Raw genomic sequence first — 24,733 nt, 5'->3', positions numbered from 1 at the left:
CAGTCGGCCTGATTCTACGCGGCGTGTGAGGTGAGATGACAATTGTCACATCACCATCACGCAACTCTCCTCACTCTATTCCTACAGTCGTTTCGGATGCCGTGAGAGGTTCATTTGATGTATGTGAGAGGATGAACAGCAAGTGACAAGGCGTTCATTCTGCTGGTTGCCAAATCTGATCAGAGATGCCACATTCGCACATGTGTTCACGAATTTGCAGACATTTAACTTTTATCACAACCTTTTATTCCTGCTGCAGGCTATTTAAAATAGTGACAAAACATTATTGATTCCATATGATAAACGAAGCTGGTCAGTATGTCAGACATTAGCACATATTTACAAATATTTCAGATTTTTATCGCATATATTTGAGAAAAAACATCTGGCATCCCAGAATTTTATTTGTTTCGCTCAGAGAGGTCAGATATTTGTTTTGCTGCAGTCAGTACCGTATCTATAGATCTGATTTAACCTGGCCTGTTGTTAGTGTATCAGGACATTCTGCCGAATTTGCAGGTATTTGATTTAGATTTGGTGAAACAGTTGATTGCATCCTGTAAAGTTTAGCATTTTTGTTTGTTTTGGTCGTAGTTGCTGCTGCTCTCTGCACTCTCAGTGTTAAATTGTTGCTCTGGCTCCGGCTCGGGCATATACCACGGCTTCTGAAATGGATATGCAGTTCGGTGACGATGACTCGCGGATAGATAGATGAAACACAAGACCCATATGATAGATATATTTTAGAGAAAATAAATAGATTTCATGAAATGAAAATAATTCGTCCAATTGAGGAATAACAGACTCACTACCGCTTTCACAAAAAAAACAAACTACTTGCAATTTGTCTTTCGTACTGTGAAAATTGAAGATAAATTGAATTTATTGATACATATAATACCATTACTATCGATTCTATACGACCCAAAAAAACACTTATTATTCCTCTTCCTTTTTTCATTTGTTTTCATGCACTGTCGACACCTCAAGACATGTCGACGATTGTCACCTAGAAATCCCAGTTCATGTGACAATCGTCACGTATATTTGAGAGCGGGAATAAAGTGAGAGTTCATTCAAGTGAGATTTCTCACGGCATACGCCTGGTGGAATCGCGTGACATAAGTGACAATTGTCATCTCACCTCACACGCCACGCAGAATAAGGCCGAGTTACCAGGTATGCTGTAAAAGTCCTCGCATTAGTATTAGTGAAGAGCGTGCAGTTTGGGAGGAATTCTAAACAAAATTTTAGTTCACTTTGTCTCCGAGTTCAATATTGTTCAAAAAAAAGCATACAGAAAAACGGGTTTATATAAAAAAAAATCACAAATTTGTCAATGTTTCTGTGTTTGACAGGGAAAATGAAATGAGATAGTCGAGTCGTAGAGTGAGATAGCAACTAAACGCCCGAATGACTGTTGAGTCATGTTAACGGAGCAACTGCGTGAAGAAGTCAAAACTCATTTCCAATTGAATACGAAAACGAATTTCTTCATAGGCCCCTGACTATCCTCAGTTGAATATGACTATGTCGAGCCCTGGTATACTTTTACCTAAGCTTAAGCTCTAATATTTTGTGAAATCAGAGGACCACTATGTATATCGGTTTGGCATGGAATGCTGAACAATTTTTAACCAATATCGATTAGATTGGCGGGACCAGTTCATTTTAAAAGGAGCGGAAAGTACAAGACATCTGAAAGAAATCGTAGTCGAACAAAAGCAATGAAAGGGTGGCATAATCCCACATTCTCTCGGATGATTGTCGAAACTTCGTTTTATTTGTTATTTTTTTTTAATAGCTTTTTAATGTTTCATCAGTTGGAAACAATTTCATGTTACATCTATAAACGATCACTAGCAGTGAGATTTATCACTCCCAATCATCTAAAGTTAAATCTTTCAGAATATCCACCGCCTCGCCCTGGTCGACCTTCTCCAGAGGGACATCCGCTTCCTGGCTATTAAGCTGTTTCTGTTTCTTCTTCTTCTTTTTCTTTTCGCCATTTTCTGGAGCGCCGTCTGTCTTCACTTTCTTCTCCTTTTTGGCCTTCTTCTTGGGCGTCTCGCTGAGCTCCTCATCCGACCCAATACCCACCTCATTCTCATCTTCATCGTCCGATGGGAACAACTCCACGGGTCCTTCCCGGGGAGCTTTTTGCTTTTTGTTTGGCTTCTTAATCTCAGGCAAATCGTAATCGTTGATGTCCTCCGATTGATTCGCCTGTCTTCGCTTGTTCTTTTCGTTTTCCTGCGCGAAGCTCTCGTAGAATGTCCGCAGAGGTGTGCCATTGGCTTGTCTAGTTGCCTCCCAGCTTTCTATTGCGCTCAAATCGTTCAACTTCACCGGAGCCAGTTTGCGTTCCCTCTCGATGAAGGCGGCATTCTCTACAATTTTGTCGCTTAGTTGTTTTATTTTTCGAGAATATTTGTACACCTTGGTGGACTTGCAGTAGGACCGGAGAGCGGTCACGATCGGCACGGCCAAATCCGGGAAACATAAAGAAGCGGACTCGTGAGCAAGATGCTCTAGAGACAACTCGTAGATTTGATCCAATACGGCATCTTTGAAGCCGTTCTCTTGAATATTAGCCGGAGCAAACCGAAGCAAACAGGTCAAATCGACAGGTTTCATCGAAAGCTTCTTGTGTTCCTCGTTGAAACTGTTTGAATTGAGAACCTCCACGAGGAACGGTAGAACCGGAACAAAGACTCGGGTTCGTGCGGATAAGTCAATCAACATTCGGCAGCAGTGAAAACGCAGAGGGAAATATTGTGCTGAGGGAATCAGTTTGATAACGCCGGTGACGATGCTGACCAGAGGGAAGATGAGCGGTTCCAACTCCTTTTTGTCATATGTAACCGCCAATACATTCGTCCAAAGTTTCAGCGAGTTGACATACTGCCAGTTGTATATGTACTGGAAGCTGTCCTTTTTCTGCAGGATCACCGCGTTTCTCAAATGAATTGCGAGCTGACGAATGTACAGAAAAACATGTTGGTAGGAAACGGACATATCCAGAGTGAACATCTCAGTAAGTGAGCGCCTCATAAAGTTAATTCCCGGGAGCGTATTTGGACTTACGAACTTGCTATTCTTGACATACGCTAAATACATATTTTTCAACACATCGCTGAGAAATCGGCGCATTTGACCGCATGTGATTTTCAAAATGCAAAGGAAAGATAACACTCGGATCGATTCCTCCTCGGAAGTGCTCCAAATGACGATCAGGCGCTTCAGAATTGGTTTGGTAATTATTGGGAAGCACACCATAAACGAACAAAATTGATGCAAATGCTTCAGTAAAACATTCGTTATATGACTGGAGGACACATTTTCCAGTAGATTCGTCAAGTCCACCAAATACATCCGCAAACAAGCTTGCACTTTAGTGAATCGTTTATTTTTCTTCAGATTCTTATAATCCTTTGAGTCTTTCAAGTTAAGATAATCCTTCACCGCATTTCCAAGATGTAAGACACAAAGTTGAACAACGCCGTTAAAAATGGCTGATCCTTCTGCCTTGTAGGCAGGGATAACATTGGTTTCACCGGTAACCGTGACCAGCACAGAGTTAAATGCCTTACAAACAGCGCGAATGGTCTCTACCTTCTTCATTGGACGTAATGTTAACTGGTTTGTCCACTTCTTCAAAAGCTTCAGTGTAATTTTGGTTTGCACTCCTGGCTGCTCTGTTTCCTCCTCCTCATCATCATCATCCTCATCGTCCTTTTTCTCTTCTTCCCCATCAGCCTCCGCCTCGAAGTCACTCTCATCACTCGCAACTTCCAGTTTATCTGGAAGCTCATGCACCGCATCGTCATCCTCATTTTCACTATCAGTGGCATCCTCATCACTTTGTGTCATCCCGCCGAATTTCAACAATTTCTTATCATTTTGCTTCAAGAATGCATACAACTCCGGATCGGTATGTTGCAGTTTATCCAACGCCTGCTGATGTTCGCGCTCTACATCCTTCTGGCCGCCGATATGTTCCGCCTCATCAGCGTCCGACTCCTTCAACTTACTCTTCTTTCGTTTGTCTTTAGACTTCTTACCCGCAGTTCCATTTGTGGGAGGCACCTCCGCAACCAGTTGCTTCTTCTTCGGTTTCGACTTATCTTGTAGTTTTGCTTTCTTTTTCTTGGGAGGTTTTTCCTGCTCGTCGGCTTCGCTGGCTCCGTCCTCCAAATCTGCGTCCATATTATCCAGGAAAGTGTCCAGCGACATGCTTTGCACGTCGGATTTCGTTTTGATATTTTTCGGCTTCATCTTATCGATCTGTAAATAACAATGTTTCAAATAACGCGGTAAAGCAGGTATTGCAAGAAATATACTAACCGATCAAACAAACAGTGGAAATATTATGTTCAAATAGAAATATACCAAGCAATCAACGTTGCAAATGAAATGTACACACGTGCGTTTCAACCGGACCGAACGGTGTGCGGTTTGTTTTGACAGTTCCGAACAGCGTTGCCAGAGCCGCTCGAATAAATAAACAGTTCTAGAGTAACATGTCAAAAGGACCTATCTCGAAAATGAAAACAAACTTTTTAATGCATTTAGTGTTTATGAACTTTTAGGCCATGTTCTCACTGCAGCGAGGCGTCAACGTGGCGTGAGCGGGGCGTGTTCACTTCTCGCAACGACATTTTAATTCACTCTTCATCTTCGGTGTGTTTTATACAAATTGTTAATGTGTGTTTTTGAATGAAAGAATGAAAATTGGTTTATTTTTGAATATTCCAACATCGTTGGACGAACCGGGACAAAAATCGGACGGTGAAAAACTTAAAAACTAAAAAAAAAACGCGAAACATTAAAATTATGTCACTACAAACAAACATATGCAAGAGAGAAGCGGAGAATTACAAATATCGCCGGCGTGGAGTGTTTTCGTTTGCACGCCAGCCACACGCCAAAACAACGCTCACGACACGTCATCCTGGTATGAACACATCGGTAAGAACACACAGAATCAATCGTAAGCATCACACACCCCGCCCAACCACGCTGACGCCCCAGTGAGAGCAAGGCCTTAGGGTGATGCCAAAGTGAACGCACAGTTTTTTGCGCGATGAACGCGCGACAATTGACAAGAATGTCGATTTTATATTTTGTTTACATCATTGCAGAAGATGTTTCTGTGATTGTGTGAGCGGTGATCGGAGTTATACAGTGATACAAGCTCGTAGTCGTACACCATGCAGATCTCTTTTCCCTTCTTTTGGAAGTCGAAAACAAGGTTTCGGAACATTATATTCAGACGAAGTCATAGTGTCATATGAGAGTTAAAAGGTTTGATATCTGTTTTCAGAATAATGGTTTTTATCTCTCTAAAAATTGCGAATGTATGAAAATTTACTCAAACTCATAATCGTACTCTGGTTGAAATTTCAACTCGATTTATAAGGCGTTGATCATTTTTCAGGATTCCATCATTAGTATGGTACCTCTTATTCATTGCAACTATCTTTAGCTATCTTTACGATGTATTGGTGTATTCGCAAGGAATATTCATTAATTTTTTGATCAAGTGGTTTTTAAAATCGTAATATTTAGAAATTTGATGGTTTCTAAATTTCCTACACAGATAACTTCCATATTTTTTAACTGGGATTGATGCTGGGAGATTGGGGAGAAATATCAATAACTTTTGAACAATTATAATGTAACATGTGCGAACTGTATGCGACTTGTGCTTAGGGTCATTGTTTTGGTATAACTTGAATCCTCGATTCAGTTTCATTCTGTTCACATTTTGCTACATGTTTTTCTTTAGGATGTTTAAGTAAACATTCTGATCGATTCACCGACGATGAAAATCACTGTACTGCTAAAAAAAAGGAAAACTTACGAGACATTTTTGGTCGCGAACTGCGAGGGCTGCCGGAGCGAGATCTGGGGATGTTGGTGATGAGAGCATTTCCACGGGCCATATTTCAGCATTCTACTGTTTTTGAAGCAACAAATGAAGCCCAGAAAGTACAGTGGCAACCTCAAGCATTTGGTAACCGACAGCGAGAATACAGAATAATACGGAACGTTGTTACGAAATTCTGAGTCAACTTGAAATGTTACATCGAAACATCCGCGCTACACACATGAAGTGCCTCAGTTCTGACTCCTGCAAATAGCAATTAAACAGAACTAAGGGAAGAACGGCTTATGGAATTAGAGCAGCAATAAAATTATTTGATGTTCTCATGAATAAATTAGAGATAATACTAAAAGTGTTTACGTATACATTTCACGAGTGTAATCATGAAAAAAAACCTTATTACAGCGGCTTATGGATATCGTGGTGAGATTTATCTCATCAGCAACAAATCCTAAGTCAATCAATAGTAACGGTAATTACAGTAATTTACATGCAATGCGACGTGCTGAGGCACCACTCAGCGTCGCATTGGAGGCGACTTTTACCTGTAATTGGACATTGGCGACGAGCGTGGTAGAGTGGCGACTTTCAATGTGGGGCCATAATTTGGGCTCTGATGTTTACAAAGGTGTCCAATTAGAGGTAAACTGTCCAAATAAACGTGCCACATTCCAGGCCCGTCCAATTAGCAAAATGTCGTATTAAATGTAAATTACTGTATATTTTTTAAAATTAAAGTTAAATTAATAATGTTTTTAAGGCAGAATATTTAAATTTAATAGCTGATTTTTAATGTGCAATGCAATTGCGTCTCGACGACGTTGTCCTCGATGGCGAATAGAGTTGCCATCATCGACTCTCCTATTGGACTGTACATAGGGCCCTATTCCAGAAAACGAGACGAGCAATTCGTCTCGTCTCGGCTCCAGTCACCGTCGAGACGAGCAAAATATTCTATCCCAGTACACGAGTTTCGTTGAAATGTTTTATTCGGTAGACTGGAGAGACTTCAGTCACTTTTTCTCGGTATGATCAGTGATGTCAGATGAGAAGACATTTTTGTTATTTTGAGAAAAACAACAATCACTTCAGAATTGATCAATCGATCCTTTTTTGTCAGTGTCAAAATATAACATAACAAAAAGGAATAAGTTTCATATATCTTTTGGTTTTATTGATATTTTTTTCTCGAGCATATGTTTTCATCAATCAGACGTTTTGTTATTATGGATTTATTGGGGGCAATGTTTGTTCACCTAATCAAATCAATATCAAGAAAAGTCTTAAATCTGTATATAAGTATTTCCAATAAAGTAGTTGTTTTGAATTACTCATTCTCGTTCAATATGCTGTGAAGACACTCTTCGTGTCGTGTTAATATATCAAAACAGTCATGTGCGGAGATGCCAACCCAGCAAACATTAAATCGTATAATTTTGCACGTGCCAAGTCTTACAAGAAATCCGAATAAATCATAATCGCATATAATATCAATCTAAGTATGTATCGTGTATATTTGAAATCGCATAAAATGTAAAAACTCGATTTCATATACCATCATCAAATTAAGTCGCAATTCGGTATAATAAACATCAATTTTATGATGTACGTTGTCGTAAAATATATTTAATCCGCATCATATGCGTATATTACGCTGATGCAGTTTGTGTGTCGTATAAGCGTATAATTTGAATCGATTCAGTACTGCACTAAATCGTGTTGCATGCTGAAGAAAATCATGAAACAGTAAATCATATTAGATCCTAATAAAGAACATATTACATCATATCGAAATGTCAATGAAATGCGGATGCACTTGAAAGTTTTAACCGCTGTTGGATTAAATTTCAGATAGCCGCGCGAGATAGCTGGTGGATGATAATCCAGACGACCGGAGTTCGAACCCACATCGGAGCAGTTTTCACTAAACATCAATCTGTGCCATTTTAAACATTCATATTCCACTCCCAACACAAGTCAATCAAACAATTATTATTTCTATAAACATAAATACTCATATATAAAAATGGCGATTCGTGAGGCTATAATAAACATTTCACGAAAATATTTTGCGCCATTTGTTTTTTTTCCATGTCTATAATAAATCGTATATGAGTATGGCAAAAGTCGTATTTGGTGCTTTGACAATTCATGAATATATTCATATTAGATCGCAATTCAATTTCAACATAATCGCTATTATAGCCGGTCAAAGTTGCATATTCATCCAAACAAATTCGGTAAGCATTTGCCATGTATGTATATGGCCTCCACTTTTGCATACATATGCCAGTTAGGCGCATTATATGCCAACCAAATTTTAGGGCATATGATGTTATATATACGCTTGTTATGCGATTTAATGTTTGCTGGGAACCTTCCTGATTTTTCAGGATTTCCCATACTTTTTAGCACACTCCCTGATATCCTGACGAAAACTCAATTTATCCCGATTTTTCGGAAATGATCTTGATTTTTCCTGATTTTTGTATTCTTTACATTATTCGTTATAAATATACTGGTTTCCATGCCAAAGTTTTCTGTCATGATTTTTCTCCGGTGCACACTTGTATATATCTTACATTAAGTTAAATTATCTAGACGCAAAGCTTTTTTTATCTTTACCCTCAATTGTTTCGTGGTTTTCCAAAACAGTGCTAGAAAATTTTATGAAGCCAGATTGTCTGACGAATTTATGAAATTACAACGAGATTAAGTTTGAGGAACAACATTGCTTCATTGAGGATAATTTGTATGTAGATGTATCCCAGAGTTGTAGGAATATGTTTCAGAGGGTAAAAATACTCAAGAGAAAATTTTTGAATCCACAACCAATATGAAATCACATTATATGTAATTTGTTCGTCTTTAATGATGGGACTATTGTAAATATATTTATAACCGTACTAAATATGATAAAAATTAGGAAAAATTCAAGAAGTCTGCCACTGCTGATATGCTTCGCATATTTGTTGATTAAAGATTCATTCCAAAGCATGGATGATGAATTCAGTGAAAATTTGAATATTGATTTCTTTGCAGTGACTGTAGTGATGCTGTAGGTTTTTCGGAAAAAATATAAACGATCAAAAAGTCAGGCGAAACACTAGCATTTTCGCTTATGCGAGGACTTATACCATGCTTATTAATTCTTTGACTTATCCGGTCTGCGCCCGAAGGGAGATATATTCTGTTTCTGGTGGGATTTGGAATGGATTCCGTATGATGAGCTACTACCAAGTAACCTGTTTCTCACATGTATGGCTCGCAGTTTTCGACGAGGAAAAAACATGTTCTGGGAGGATAGAATATTTAAGCTGCGTGAAAGATAGTGAATTGTGATGATTGTGAAACAGAACTATTAATATAAAATTAAATTATAATGCTTTGATTGGAAATGATGTTTTTGTTGTCCCAAAAATCGACATTAGCTTTTCGGACAACCCAATATGATCTATCCTGATTTATCCTGATTTTTATTCTCATTTCTCCTGATTTTTTTAAAATTATAGTTGCAACCCTAGTCATATGGCATCCCTGGATATGCGTTCAATCTTACATTTTGTTGTGTTGTTTGGAAAAGGCCTATTTGAAAATCCGTAAAATCTTGCAATTACTGAATTGAATTTGATGATTGCAGTTGAAAACATACATTGCTTATGCAATACTAGTTTAGCCGTGGAACCATTTTTGAAGATAAAGGTGGAACAGAAAAATACCGATGAACGAGGTTAACAAACACATCAAACAAACTAGACGATTCGACTGATCCATCGGCGAGCGCGGCCAAACGATCGTCTAGTCAGACGAGCTACTCGTCTGTTTTTGGTAAAGCTCATCGGCTCGACTCGTCTTCTGGAATAGGGCCCATAGCTTGGCTGAAATGACTCATCCAACAACGTGAAATCTTCATCATTTATTATCTTCGCCACATTATGGAGCACGAAGCACGCAACGACCATCTGTGGCACTCTTTCCGTTGATTTGCTGACTTTTGATTGCAAAATGGGAAATCGTTTTTTAGCTTATCCGAATACCCGTTCGATTATCACCCTTTCCCTAGTATGCAGAATGTTGTAGCACCTCTGTTCTGCAGATGACGGGCTATTAAATGGCGTCATTAGCCAAGGCGCTATAGGGTATGCTTCATCCACTAGCATAACGGTTGCTGTTGTTGTCGGAGAGCATTTCACGAATGGCGGAATTTCTCCATATTCTGGCATTGTGGACAGAACCAGGCCACCGATACTCAACACTCGTGAACATCTCTCGTCCATTTTACGTTGTGAAGCGCCCCTAATCATCAAACATTGTGTAAAGGTGCTTGGAAGTTACATTCCTTACATTTTTATATTTTCTGAAGAGCCAGGCAATTTCGAGCCCGCGAGTACATCCACCTCTTCGATTTATCTCATACTACAGTCTTGTTCGTCGGCCAGTGTCGCTGACCAGGTTTAACTTTTTTCCAACACGAACTCCAGTATCGCGAGTATAAAAAAATATGCTCGGGTTTCTATGTGGCTCGTGGAGACAGTTCATTATTCACGCGACGAAAATTCCGCGTAAACAAATTACTGTTTACGATTATATATAGCCAATTCGATTGCAATTGTTTAATTGTATTTTCTCTCTCGAAAAACGACTACAAGCACCTCCCATAGGAATTTTTTACGAATAATTAGTTGGTAAGATGAAAGTTGTTAAGAGGGGAGTAATAAAATAGACACGATCGAAGACAGTCACTTTTAAACATTGTTTTTCTTTTTGAATATATTTTTCCGACCGCCCGGATAGTTTCCAGAGAATTCGGTTCCAAGAATCGAGGAGTGTTCCCGTTTGTGTTAGCGGTTTCTAGAACAGTAAACTGACACGGAAGCCGTGTTTGATCCGGCAAAAGTGAAGTTGGAGTGCGGTGAATGGGAGTGTGTGAAGTTCAGTAATCTGGACCTCCCGGAGAAAGGGACGACACTGGAAAAAGTGGCCCCTACAGTTGCCTGAACGTTAAATGACGTGAATCCTTTGCGGTTGACGAGTTCATCGACAAAGTTGTGTGGCCGTTTGATAAGCCTCTATGCAGTCAAGAGTCCCTATGCAGTAAGGGAACATGTACTTTTTGATGCATAGTTTCTTTTTGTGTTCAAAATCTTCCTTCGTTGAAAGGAATTTAATCCACTCGTGGGATTTTTCAACGATCACTCGACAAGTTTGCCAGACAGTTTTTCAAACGGTCGTTTGGTGTAGACTCAAATGAAGGACCGATGACACAAACGAGCGGAAAAAAATATTTGGCGCATCATAATACAGTTTTCGCTTGTTTAAACGCAAGATAGCACTAAACATAAATTGGATAAGATAAACAAAAGAGTTTTCAGAAGTAGAGTATGCTCATGAGCATACTTGACAATGACAAAGTAAATACTTGATTTTATTCATACGAAATCAAGTAATCTTCCATTTTCGAAAAGTTCATACTCAGTTGCTAGTTTTATTCATATCAAACGTAATAAATACCTAATGTCACTGCTCGAGTTCGTGATTCAAGTAAAGTAAAACTAAATTTTGTTTTATTCATACGACTTAGGGGCTGTCCACATACCACGTGGATAACTTTTGGGGGGGAGAGGGGGTTTAGGGTGTAAGACAATGTCCACGCTTGTCCACGGAGAGGAGAGAGGGGGTATACATCGAGCCCAGTACTCTAATTTAGAAAGTACGATACTTAAAATAATTATGCTACTCATTTGAAAGATAAGAAAATTTTACGTAGAATGCAGTAGAACGGACCCAAGTAACTCTTAGAGGTAAAGATGAAACTTAATTTTTTTTGCTTTTATATATATTTTTACATACATGGCAAATGCTTACCGAATTTGTTTGGATGAATATGCAACTTTGACCGGCTATAATAGCGGCTTTTGCCATACTCATATACGATTTATTACAGACATAGAAAAAAAACAAATGGCGCAAAATATTTTCGTAAAATGTTTATTATAGCCTCACGAATCGCCATTTTTATATATATGAGTATTTATGTTCGTAGAAATAATAATTGTTTGATTGACTTGTGTTGGGAGTGGAATATGAATGTTTGAAATGGCACAGATTGATGTTTCGTGAAAATTGCTCCGATGTGGGTTCGAACTCCGGTCGTCTGGATTATCATCCACCAGCTATCTCGCGCGGCTATCTGAAATTTAATTCAACAGCGGTTAAAACTTTCGAGTGCATCAGCATTTCATTGACATTTCAATATGATGTAATATGTTCTTTATTAGGATTTAATATGATTCACTGTTTCATGATTTTCTTCAGCATGCAACACGATTCACTACAGTACTGAATCGATTTAAATTATACGCTTATACGACACACAAACTGCATCAGCGTAATATACGCATATGATGCGGATTAAATATATTTTACGACAATGTGCATCATAAAATTGATGTTTATTATACCGAATTGCGACTTAATTTGATAATGGTATTTAAAATCCAGTTTTTACATTTAATGCGATTTCAAATATACACGATACAAACTTTGATTGATATTATATGCGATTATGATTTATTCGGATTTCTTGTAAGACTTGGCACGTGCAAAATTATACGATTTAATGTTTGCTGGGATATGAATGTTTAAAATGCCACAGATTGATGTTTGGTGAAAACTGCTCCGATGTGGGTTCGAACTCCGGTCGTCTGGATTATCATCCACCAGCTATCTCGCGCGGCTATCTGAAATTAAATTCAACAGCGGTTAAAACTTTCGAGTGCATCAGCATTTCAATGATATTTCAATATGATGTAATATGTTCTTTATTAGCATTTAATATGATTTACTGTTTCATGATTTTCTTCAGCATGCAACACGATTTACTAAAGTACTGAATCGATTTTAATTATACGCTTATACGACACACAAACTGCATCAACGTAATATACGCATATGATGCGGATTAAATATATTTTACGACAATGTATTTCATAAAATTGATGTTTATTATACCGAATTGCGACCTAATTTGATAATGGTATATAAAATCGAGTTTTTACATTTTATGCGATTTCAAATATGTATATTTACGATACATACTTTGATTGATATTATATGTGATTATGATTTATTCGGATTTCTTGTAAGACTTGGCACGTGCAAAATTATACGATTTAATGTTTGCTGGGTGGTCTCTATTCCATCTTTTCTTTCCTTGAAATTCTTTCTAAAAATCTAAGCATTTGAGATAGTTCTGTTTGTTTTTGTGCGCTTCATAAACTCGAAAATATCATCGGACACAGATCATTTATGTACAGAATAAATAAAATGGGTCCTAGTTTTTATTCCAGTTTTTTTTTTCTTGTCGGAGCGTCGGTGGTGCGAAAGTGATATTTCTCAAACGGTCCGAAAAGAAACGTCGACCAGAGATACTTTACATTATAATCATAATACATTCATTCAATTTAAAAGTGAGGAGAAATGCTACAATTATGTAGTTAATGTTCTCGAAAGCGTTCATTTCTATTTTGGAGACATGTTTCGCCCCAGCCGCTGTTTCGGTTAAGTGTAGCTGTGTGCATGTGTGTAAAATTCATAGTGCTGTGGTATTGAAAATACATCCGGCAGATATTTTCTGGAATATCATTGCAGTTAACATTCTCATAGTAATATTTGCTGCCAATTGCGATGAAGTGGTACCCTTATTGATCGGTTTGAGTGTGTTATATTCAGTTGTGTTTATTCTATTTTTTTTTTATCCAAAATATATATTTTATTAAGGCTCATATGGCGTCAGTTGTGTTTATTTGTTTATTTTGTTATTCAACGGGTCAAATTTTGAATGTGAATGTATTCGTGAGCCATCATATAATTTAGACGAATTGGCGTTGAGCAATCTCGGTGGTTGTCAGCTGAGACGTTGCGAGAGGTGTCGTCGCATTGGACTTTGAATTCAGCAGCGGTAGTATCACCATCAGAGGCATCATTACCTGTACAAAAATTTTGAATACCCCAAAGATAAGTACATCGTTCTTTATAGTCGTGAATATATAGATTATAATTTTTTCAAGCGCTGTGAAGTTAGAACTCAAACCCATGTTGCATATGAGGATGAAAGCTATGTTCCGCGTTCGATGTGCTAATTATTTAGAAGAGTTTATTTCTCCTATGTTGTGTAACGACGCGCGGCTGTGTATGTAGTGAGAGGCAGTTTCCTGAGCGTACATACACATATATATGAATACTGTTTTCGGTAGAATTATTTCATTTTAAAATTTTTTAAGTATTGTATGCAAGATTATATTCACTTCGTTTCGTTTTCGCCGTGGGATGGCGTTCGTGATCAGGACCAGGGTTTGATTATGTTAGAGGTTTTTAATTTCAGAATTTAATATTGTCAGAATACTCTAATTTTAGTTTTCATTTTAAGTAAGTTAGCTAGTTGGAAGGCTTTATACATTTATATTAGTTTTTGGTTCCTGGTTTTTCAATTTCAGACACTAGATTGAGTTTATAAACTCAGATTAGAGGGTCTTTATCCATGTAGTTCTCTCGATTAGCTTCTCAGGTTTCCAAAACATAACTCCCTGCCATCATTATTAGAGTTCGATCAGAGTACGCGGGATGAATAACGAAATATATCACCCGTCTTGTTGGTTCCACAGGAATTTACTCGGTTACCTTTTCAGGTTTCGTAAAGATAACTCTTCACCGTCCGATTGGATTTAGATACGTACGTACGATAAAATAACAAAATATAAAGCCAGTCCAATCAAATTAACAGGTTTTCCTTTGTAGGATACAAAAGATAATTTCTGCCGCGTGTTATATCCTTTAAGATATTTAGAATTCTGTTTCGTCGAGTGGTCGATAGTTCGCCTATACATAATCACATCACTTACCTCAGTGAATCCTGATTTTTGCCCCTCCCCATTAACAACTATCCTTTTCATGATAAACGCTAGGGAACCACGCTATAGAGGCGACCCTTCTGGCCTTCGGGCGGCGAATATCATACTAACATTCCTTCCCTTCCCCTGGTGACTGTAAGGACGTGGCCGGCGTCGTTATTGACCATTTAAAGCTCGAATCACCGAAAATTGCACAACGAGAATGATTTGCTAGTCCCAAGCGTCATTCTGTGTGTTCTTTGTGCAATTTGGTTGGTTCAGGTCAATCACGGAGAGCAACTACGAATTGTACAGTCTACCCAAGCTCAAGCTCATAAACTCGAAAATATCGTCACTGCTCGTATTGAATATAAAATAAATATAAAATCCACTTCAAGGATTGTTGTTGCTACTGCCAACCCCCCCGGAATCTTTAAGATTTTCAGATGGAATAAGCACAATTTAAAAAAAACTTAAATGGAATGGAAGCGCAATCCAGTTATTTCCTCAATTATACCAATTAAATAAGCAAAAATGTCCACGTGGACAACAGAGGGAGGGGTATGAAAATGTCCACGCTTGTCCACGGAGGGGGAGGGGGAGTGTAAAATCGTGCTTTTTCTGTCCACGTGGTATGTGGACAGCCCCTTATTTTCGCCAATAAAGTTTTCCAATTAATATTTGTTGATTTTTTGTTGACACCGGTGCAATACGATATCGTTATCGCCTTTGTAGAGCAGCACATATCGCTAGCAACACGACGTGTCGGTCGAAGAGCTAGTTATCGTCCATAGCTTGGCAAGTTTCGTTCATTGAGCAGATTGAGCGTTTTTATTGATTTGGTTTTCGAAGCACAACAAAAAATGTTGCCTGTTGCATATTACGTATTGCAGCCCGCTAGTTGCTTATTGCTTCGGTGTGTGAGCCGCCTAACTCGCAGAATCTCACTCAATCCTGAGAGTCGGAATAAATTCCCACAGTGGAGAAAAACTTTAGTAAATGCAGCTACCAAATCTTTAGTAGTCGAAACATTTGTAAAATGTACACATTTTTTGTAAATATTACCAAAACTTTCTAAAACTGATGTCAGATGCAATGTACATCCCTACCAATGATTCGTACATTTTACTTCATAGCATGTGTAACCTTGAGTATTGACGTAGGACTACGTCTTTCATTTCTATACCGGGGTGTAAAATCAAAGTTTCGAAAACAAAAGCGTTACGCCGGAGACCGAGATTTTGAGCGTTAATAGCTCCTAAACAACTGAACGAAATGGTATGATAAACACTTCATTCGAAAGATAAAATGTCTACGCGTTATATACTTGTTACTTTTTGATCCAAAAACTTGTTTCAACAGTCTTAAAATTGCTTTCAAAACAGGCTATTGAAATCACCAATCGGTATATAAGCGAGCGCCGCTCGGAATTCCACTCAGTTATAATTGAACAGCGATTGGAGCATGTTGTCGCTGTTGTGGTGAAGCTCTTCGTTTATCATGAAGGCGCGGATGAACGGTGTCACCAAGAGCCTGTTTGTGCACCTTAGGCCAGAAGGGAATCCATCAGGAGGAGAGTGATGCCACAAACGGTTCCCCGGGAAGAGATCGGAGCAGCCGCCACACACACGCATACACGCGCGGATTTTTTTTATCGTTTGGATGCCATCCAGCATCGAGAAGATTCCGGAAGAATATTATCGTTGCTGAAAAACAAACTGCCAGTTCCCCTGTGAATTGAAGAATACATTCATGCGAAAGAGTTTTTTTTAATGTTTTCTAACATATAACGCTGCGACCAAATACATTTGGTTTTGTGATTTTTCAATCAAATGCAATTAATTAGCAGGAAAGCTTCTGAAGATTATTCTCCCCCATCAGTAGAATATTTTTGTATCGAATACAGTTCGCGCGCGCAATGGAAAATGTTTCGCATCGCGAAAATCATATAATTTTCAATCAATTATTGCTCAGTCGCCAAAAGTTTCAAACTCAAAGAGTTCATTCGCCTCTAGTTTGCCTTCCAAATAGCCATCGTAAACCACACCTTCTTTCGATTCAGTCACGAACAAAAAGCATACTTAAGCGATATTCTGGTGGTGAAACGCATTCATTTTTCGTGAGGACATCGACAAGACAACATCGTTACTGAACGAGCTGGACGAGCTGGATGGTGAGGGATCAAGGGATTCATTACCTGGCCTGACCTAACCTGAAACGCATTCAGTTTGTTTGGGACTGTGACGGAGCGCAGAAAAGCCGATCCATCAGAAAGAGAAGAGAAGACGACCGAGAGAATATCAGCATCGAAAATTGGTTCCGTTTGATACATCGGAGCAACCGTCACACACACATACACGCGCGAAATTCTTTACGTTTGCTGGTTATCGAGAAGAATCCGGAAAGAAGTGATCGTTGCTGCAAAATAATCTGCCAGTTCCCCTTGGAATTGAAAATTACATTCAAGCGAAAGAGTTTATTTTAACTTCTTCTATCCATATTATACTGCGACCAAATACAATTGGTTTTGTGATTTTTCAATCAAGTGCAATTAACAGATGGTTATCGTGTTAGTATTAACCACTGGTGGTGGACTTCGAGAAGAATCCGGAAAGATATCGCTTCTGCAAAATAATATGCCAGTTCCCCTTGGCATTGAAAATAACATGCTAGCGAAAGAGTTTATTTTAATGTTTTCTAACCATATAGCACTGCGACCAAATACATTTGGTTCTGTGATTTTTAAATCAAGTGCCATTAGCAGGAAAGCTTCAGAAGATTATTCTTCCCCATCAGTAGGATATTTTCGTATCCAATATTGGCGCATAAAACCTTGTACCTCCAAACAAATGATCACTAAATAAACGATAGTCCTACGTCACCATTGCGGTTATACCATAGATATAACCCACTTTCTGTTTTTTTCATTTCTAACAACTGTGTGTGTGCGCAACCGCCATTTCTCTAATGGAAGCGAAGCGATTTGGAGGTAAACATTCGGTTTTTATTATGATTCATTTTACCCTAAATATTTTCCTTTTTCAGCCTAAAATCGTAGAATCCATAGCAAAAGTTTCGTGCAGCCGTAAGCGTTTAGATGAACTAAACATCAGAGGCCAAAAACGGCGGATGTCGCCGTGCAAAATTGATTGCTGATCCGATTACCGTTTGATTTCCCCCCTTATTCTATTATCCGCAGATCACAACCAAAAGCAGCAATGGACCGCCTCTCGATGGATTCGTTGTTCCAGGAAACGATGGATATCAGTTGGGCCAATCGTACTGTCAGCAGCGAGGAAACCAACAACAACCGTTTCACACTGAGCAATCAACAGCTAAAAAGACTACCAGCACCGATTCGGACAACGGATGTTACGGATGCTACGACGAAAGTTCCACAATTTCAAACACAGCGTCACGATAACATTAATTCTACAGCAGTACTTGACGACGGAACCACCATTACCACCACTACCACCGACAGCAGCCCACTAATCCTTCCATCGAAGTATCGGGGCGATATGTATCCTATTTGCTACACAATTTCCTCAGCAAATCACGACTTCAAGGAGCTCAACAACAGAAAATCCGCGTCTGAGGATGATGGGGAGAGTCAGTTTGCGTGGTAAATTTGCTTCATGGCGCTTCGTTGCTGGATCGGAACATGCTGCCTCCGCTCGAACTTGGAGCGTCACATCAAGCAGTAACATCTTTAATTCTGGTCGTATTGTCAGCGCGGAGGCAATCATTAGAAGCGCGGTTGGAGCATTCGATCGGCAATCAAGCAATCCGCCAAAGGAAGGAAGTAGACAAAGGTAAAGATCCATTGGAGAAGGCGGTCAATAGCGGCAATAATGAAGACGATTTGGTGCCGGTTTCGAAACCGGTCGACAGCGCTACGAACCTTTGCTATTTTAGATAAATTTCGTAGTTAGATATGTGAAAGATATTAGGAATATTATTAATAACAAGGGTTTTCTTCCGGCAGATTTGATGTTCCGCTGTCACTAGATTAAAACGACGAGCAGGTGCTGCTGACTTCCGGCTCGGTATGTGGCTGAGCGGAGAATTTCTTATTAAATTTGAAGAACAAGTACTACCAATTTTGATCCACAATGATCAATTAGCCACATAAACTGAGAGATAATTTCACTATGCAGCTTCCATTGGGATTTCCAGTAAAAATAGGTAAATGCTTAATTATTTTAAAAAATTTTTTTGAGCCCCATCAAAGAAAGCGAAGAGCGTACGAGATACATTACCGAGGGTTACTGTTTCGAAGTCCCGTTCGAGTACGTACGACGTGGTGCCGAATTCCGGCGTCAAATAATCTTCGAAGATGAGAACGAGTTGATGCAATTTGCGATCCAGCAAAATTTCGCAAGTGTCCGAAAAAGCACACTTTTAAGTACTGTGATACTCAACTCGCTCGCTAAAAGCCTGCACGAAAAGCTATTCAATATTTTATAAAAATAAGAATAGAATTAGAATATTAATAAGAATAAAAATATTTGAAATAAAAATTATATTACTCAATTATATTGAACCAATGGATGCCCAACAAATCAGCCATTACTGAAGCCAAAATTGAGCCAACACTGGACTTACAAACCATAGTTTTGTTTGACATTTGTGTCTACTAATTTTTTTTCGTAGGATCTACCAATGATTAGTAGGGTAGAAAAGGACTAGTGAATTGGTAATATTTACCAAAAAATTGGTCATATATACAGTAATCGTTCGCTAACTGGTCCTGGTTTAACTGGTCTGCTGTTTAACTGGGCGAACGTTAACTGGTCCTTGGACCAGTTAAAAAGCAGAATTTCGTAAACAATCGACGCCATATTCAAATGGAAGATTTGCTGTGAGGGGCATTCGAATGTAATTTTAAATGTTATGAAAGTTGACATTATTTTCGCACGACAAAAACATTGATTAAACTACAGAAAAATAATTTTCTCAAATCATATGTCATACCTGTTGTCGCACTCAATGCGAAACTTCCATTGGAATCCTTTTGTTTATCCAATTACAGGAACAATGCGAATCAAACAATTCATTGAAGTTTCCCTCGATTTTATTTGACGTTTAACATGCCGGACCAGTTAAAACGCGAATGTCGATAAGTGGTCTTCCCTTTTCGCCCAGTTAGTGAATGTTTACTGTACTAAATTTTCCTCTCAAGGTGGTCGTACACTGTTTGCCCGGAGGTCAAATATTTGATATTTTTTGACAGATAAGGTTTGATTTGATATTTGTACAAACACTATTTTGTTTGCCACTCTTCAATTTTCAACAGTAGTAAACAATATCAAACACCGAACATGGAAAAAATCAACTGAAATATCCAAGGTAACCTAACCATGTACCAACAGGTTCGAAGAACAGACTGAAAAAATATTTTAGGCATCCAATAATTGAATATTTGCTTGTCGTGTTTTGTGTAGAATATATTTGATCAGTACACGTTGACCAAATTTTATCTGTCAAAAAAAGTCAAATATTTGGCTTCGGTCAAACAGTGTATGAGCACCCTCAGTGCATATGCCTAATTTAAAGCCTCGGTACACTGAGAGAAATAATTAGTAAATATAACGAATTTTTTGGTAAATATTACCAATCTATAGTCATTTTCGACCGTACTAATAAACACATATGTCAAGCAGAACCATGATCCGGAAGCCCAATATCGGCTACATTTTCTCGCCGAAAATGCACGTATCAGAATTATATCCTTATTATACCTCCGTATTGCCTTATGGGAACAATGAAAATGGTTAATACGCGCTTTTCTCACCAGTTTTCAGATATGACAATATCCAAGCTTACTAATGTTATCGAGTAAAATATACTAATCACTGGTAGGGATGCGGGTTTGTTGACAATATGTACAAAAAATTTGTACATTCTACTAATTTTGCATTACCAAATGTATTTGGTAGTTTTCGACCAAGGATTTTTCTAAGTGTATAACAACCATAACAACACATTGAAAATCACAAGAATATTTATATCAGTGCTCGACTTCATAACAAAATCAGCTGGTCACGCTGGCTAATAAAAAGAAGATGGAAGTTACTATCAAGACGGGTCTATGGTACTAGGTGAGGCCGTTTCGTCACTAAGTTTGATAGGGGAGCGGTATATAAAAACAACAAGGAAGAAAGCAGAAGGGGAATTATTTCCTTGAAGCGTTAAAGAGACAGACTGATCACGAGCGAGCTTGGCCACAAGCGTATTGTGTTTTGTTTACAAACAAAACACAGTAGACTTCCAAGATGGCTGAAAAGTGGTTTTACCAAGTTGGCCCACCTTAGGATATACTTCTACGTGCCTTGGTTACTATTTGCATAGTGGATTATCAATGAGATACATATCGAGGTGAAGCAGTAGGCGGAGTATACTTGTATTCGTATGCAAAATTTAGTGTATTATTTGCGTTCTCTATGAAATATATGAAAGAAACAAAACAATGGTCAAAATACTCACGGTTCCATGGCGATTTGAGCTCAATCTCTCATGAAATCTTGCAACGGTTTGTTTTTTCAACCGATGGCAATTCTATTGTTACTTATTTACATTATTTATATGGTAAAAAGGTCCATAGAGCAGTCGTATTCTTAGACCTCGGAACCATTAACATTTCCTGTGAAATGCTGCTTAATTGAACACTATTTTCCCACATCACACACATCGGCACTGAGAGCCATAATAATATCAATATGGTATGGTAAAACTAATGAAAGTTCGTTCGTTTCTATGGCCGTGGGGGAGTGAAAATATTGTACTGAAATATCACATTTACTCGCATTTTTCAAATTAATTTCACAAATGTCCACTGAATGCTGTCACATTATATTCATAATCAGCGGGAACATCAATAAAACGTATGTTTTTCATTGATAAAACACAAACTGAAAATAGCATTTTCACATGGATGTCGTAGGCAGTCGAATATAAACACAACGACTGACGTCACAACTTGAGAAATAGTTATGGCAGCGCATGCTATGCAGGGGTACGACTAAAACGTCAAATCTCTCATATTGCCAGTGTACCCAATATTGCGCGGTTTACTGACATTTTGGTTCTATCAATTACTGTTGTTTACAACTCGGTCCGGTTATATAGTCGAATAGTGGCTAACTTTAAACTCCATGTTAAATGTGAACACCTCCATGTGAAACCGAAATATGAAAATCGCTCATGCAGTTAGAATAAAGCAGCGCATTTTTCGATTTCAATCCTCGTAAATGATATGTTGATAAACAAATGACGCCATATTGATTTTGATTTTGGTTAGCCTATATTCAATTTATGTCTAACCCCTGATGCTATGTCGCTCGAAAAACCACCATCTTCATTACCCTTTTTCCAGGACATTGGTGGACTATTAAATACAACAAAGTAAAACCATTCAAATGTTGTCTCACAAATTTCCCCAGTTCTTCAGATTCGCCCGGTAATTCAAATTGATTATGAAATAGATTTCCAAACTAATTCTGAATAAAAATTTGTAGAGCTACATATGTTCGATTATGCCACAGCACCACTCAGCACAGTAATGTTGACCCGCGAGAGATTGATAACCTGGGGAAACTTTCCGAAGAATGGTGGGATCCGACTGGACCGCTGAAAGGACTCCATTCGATGAATGCCATCCGAGTTCCGCTTATTCGTGATGGACTTATTTCTACAGGTTTAGTACAGAAAGACCAAATCAACACAGCAAGCGTGTTGAAGGGATTAAATATTCTTGAAGTGGGTTGTGGAGGAGGACTATTAACGGAAGCTCTGGCTCAAATTCGTGCGGATGTTGTTGGTATCGACCCGGGGGAGAAACTGGTTCAAGTCGCTGAAAGTCATGCTCGAATGAATGAAAGAATCGCTGGACAAATTACCTATTCGGTAGAAACGATAGAGGAACATGCTAAAAATAACGCGGAAAAGTACGATGCAGTGGTAGCTTCAGAGGTGCTGGAACACGTGAATGACAAAGTGTCTTTCCTAGAGCATTGCATAATGGCACTCAAGCCTGGCGGATCAATTTTCATTACCACCCTCAACAAAACAACAGCTTCGTGGTTGGGCGGAATTATTGCTGCAGAATATGTGCTGAAACTTGTTCCCGAGAACACGCATGATTGGGATAAATTTATTCCACCGTTGGATTGTCAGCGTATTTTGAAAACGTTCAATTGCAATACAATACTAGTGCATGGAATGGCATACGAATTCTGGCAGAACAACTGGAGCTGGTGCAAATGGACGGATATTAACTACGCTATACAAGCCGTAAAACTAACCGAAAATACTTAATTAGAATTATTTGTCTAAATAGTTTGGACATTAAAGATTCAAATATGCCTTAACTACTATCTACAATTATACGAGCTTACAGATTAATCATCCTCTTTTGGTTTTTGCATACGTTTGATATTCAAAGGCAAAATGCTCTGCCGTTTGTCGTACTTCTTCTTCATAGTTTTCATAACGCTAGTGTAGAATTTGGCCATCTCTTCATCCGGAACATCCTTCCGCATCTTCTGTCGTTCCGCTGCCTCCGCTTGTTCCTTTTCTATCTTTGCAGCCAAATCCTTGTTCTTCTCTAGCTCCATTAGCCTTTCGATTTCCGGATTCATTCCCCCATAGCTGACACGGCCTTCGATCAAGTCCTCACACGGAACGTAACTTGTTTCGATAACAAACTTTGAAGATTCATGCATCATTTTGTCGGTGATTTCATTCGAATAGAGAGCCCTAAATATTGGAATTCTTGAATCCGGTTCAGCTTGAAATGCATCGACACTTACCTTCCCTCTGCATCATCCTTCTCCTTCTCAATTTTCTCGCGAGTTCTAGACATGAACTTCATTTCCAAAATCCCTTTGGATAATTTAACTTTGTTCATTTTGCTATTCATTTTGAGGGACACAATTTTAAAGTTTCAAAAAGTTTTATTGGAGATCGAAGGACCGAAGCGTGTTCGCAGAAAAAGTAAACATATGATTTGACGTTTAGATAAACGGACCGTTTTTCAAAGATGCCAGACGATTTTTTCAGCAAGGTACAAAATGCAAGACGGGTCTATGGTACTAGGTGAGGCCGTTTCGTCACTAAGTTGGTTAGGGGAGCGGTATATGAAAACAGTACGGAAGAAAGCAGAAGGGGAATTATTTCCTTGAAGCGTGAAAGAGACAGATTGATCACGAGCGAGCTCCGGCACAAGCGTATTGTGTTTTGTTTACAAACAAAACACAGTAGATTTCCAAGATGGCTGAAGAGTGGTTTTAGCAAGTTGGCCCACCTTAGGATATACTTCTACGCGCCTTGACAAAATGTTTACAAGCTTGGCGTAGCCACAAAATACGTAACGCTAAAATATATTAGGCTGTCAAAAAAGTCCTGCGGTATTTCCGCGAGGTGAGGTTTTAAGCGCGTAGTTCTTGTTGTATTCATTGTATCGAGTCATACTATAGCTTGTTGGAAAGGTATTTTTGCGCGCTATAGTCCTTGACAGTGTTTTGTTTGGTTAAGTCGTTCGTGAGTATAGTGTCGCAAGTATGGAGCAAAACAAAGAGAAAATCTGACATATTTTACAGTACTACTATGACAAAGGCAAAAATGCATCTCAAGCTGCCAATAAAATTTGTGCAGTTTATGGACCCGATACAGTTTCCATTTCCACCGCACAACGAGGGTTCCAACGTTTTCGTTCTGGTGTAGAGGTCGTCGAAGATGCGCCACGCTCCGGAAGGCCTGTCGTCGAAAATTGCGACAAAATCGCTGAATTAGCCGAGAAAGACCGGCATAGTAGCAGCCGTAGCATCGGCCAAGAGCTGGGGATAAGTCATCAAACCGTTATTAACCATTTGAAGAAGCTTGGATTCACAAAGAAGCTCGATGTATGGGTGCCACACATGTTGACGCAAAAAAACATCTTTGACCGTATCGA

At 38.7% G+C, this 24,733-nt stretch overlaps 3 protein-coding genes across 6 annotated transcripts; 1 reads left to right on the top strand and 2 right to left on the bottom strand.

Annotated features, from left to right (window-relative positions):
• Nucleotides 1–1,778: 1,778 nt before the first annotated feature.
• LOC129767282 (nucleolar complex protein 2 homolog) lies at nucleotides 1,779–4,485 on the bottom strand. The gene is made up of 2 exons (XM_055767987.1): nucleotides 4,348–4,485; nucleotides 1,779–4,287 (listed from the first exon to the last, which is right to left on the bottom strand). Exon 2 carries the CDS (start codon nucleotides 4,276–4,278, stop codon nucleotides 1,876–1,878), a length of 2,403 nt encoding a protein of 800 aa, XP_055623962.1. The 5' UTR covers nucleotides 4,279–4,287; nucleotides 4,348–4,485; the 3' UTR covers nucleotides 1,779–1,875.
• A 7,440-nt stretch (nucleotides 4,486–11,925) lies between these two features.
• On the bottom strand, nucleotides 11,926–23,837 carry LOC129769744 (M-phase phosphoprotein 6). Of its 2 annotated transcripts, XM_055772196.1 has the most exons (3): nucleotides 23,592–23,837; nucleotides 23,251–23,538; nucleotides 11,926–12,630 (listed from the first exon to the last, which is right to left on the bottom strand). In XM_055772196.1, the coding sequence occupies exons 1-3, from the start codon at nucleotides 23,699–23,701 to the stop codon at nucleotides 12,627–12,629; spliced, it is 402 nt and encodes a 133-aa protein (XP_055628171.1). In that variant the 5' UTR covers nucleotides 23,702–23,837; the 3' UTR covers nucleotides 11,926–12,626. The 2 variants fall into 2 exon arrangements, with proteins under 2 accessions (XP_055628171.1, XP_055628170.1); XM_055772195.1 differs by lacking the exon at nucleotides 11,926–12,630 and having other exon boundaries at nucleotides 22,892–23,538; nucleotides 23,592–23,835.
• Nucleotides 21,843–23,178, top strand: LOC129769743 (ubiquinone biosynthesis O-methyltransferase, mitochondrial). Of its 3 annotated transcripts, none has more exons than XM_055772192.1 (3): nucleotides 21,843–22,070; nucleotides 22,156–22,240; nucleotides 22,299–23,178. In XM_055772192.1, the coding sequence occupies exons 2-3, from the start codon at nucleotides 22,200–22,202 to the stop codon at nucleotides 23,095–23,097; spliced, it is 840 nt and encodes a 279-aa protein (XP_055628167.1). In that variant the 5' UTR covers nucleotides 21,843–22,070; nucleotides 22,156–22,199; the 3' UTR covers nucleotides 23,098–23,178. The 3 variants fall into 3 exon arrangements, with proteins under 3 accessions (XP_055628167.1, XP_055628169.1, XP_055628166.1); XM_055772194.1 differs by having other exon boundaries at nucleotides 21,843–22,076; nucleotides 22,157–22,240; XM_055772191.1 differs by lacking the exon at nucleotides 21,843–22,070 and having other exon boundaries at nucleotides 22,083–22,240.
• Nucleotides 23,838–24,733: the final 896 nt, after the last annotated feature.

The sequence above is a fragment of the Toxorhynchites rutilus genome, chromosome 2 (assembly GCF_029784135.1).
Source record: "Toxorhynchites rutilus septentrionalis strain SRP chromosome 2, ASM2978413v1, whole genome shotgun sequence".
In the NCBI taxonomy this organism is placed as follows: domain Eukaryota; kingdom Metazoa; phylum Arthropoda; class Insecta; order Diptera; family Culicidae; genus Toxorhynchites; species Toxorhynchites rutilus.
The sequence above is the reverse complement of the archived record's forward strand: the minus strand, read 5'-3'. Positions and strand labels throughout refer to the sequence as shown.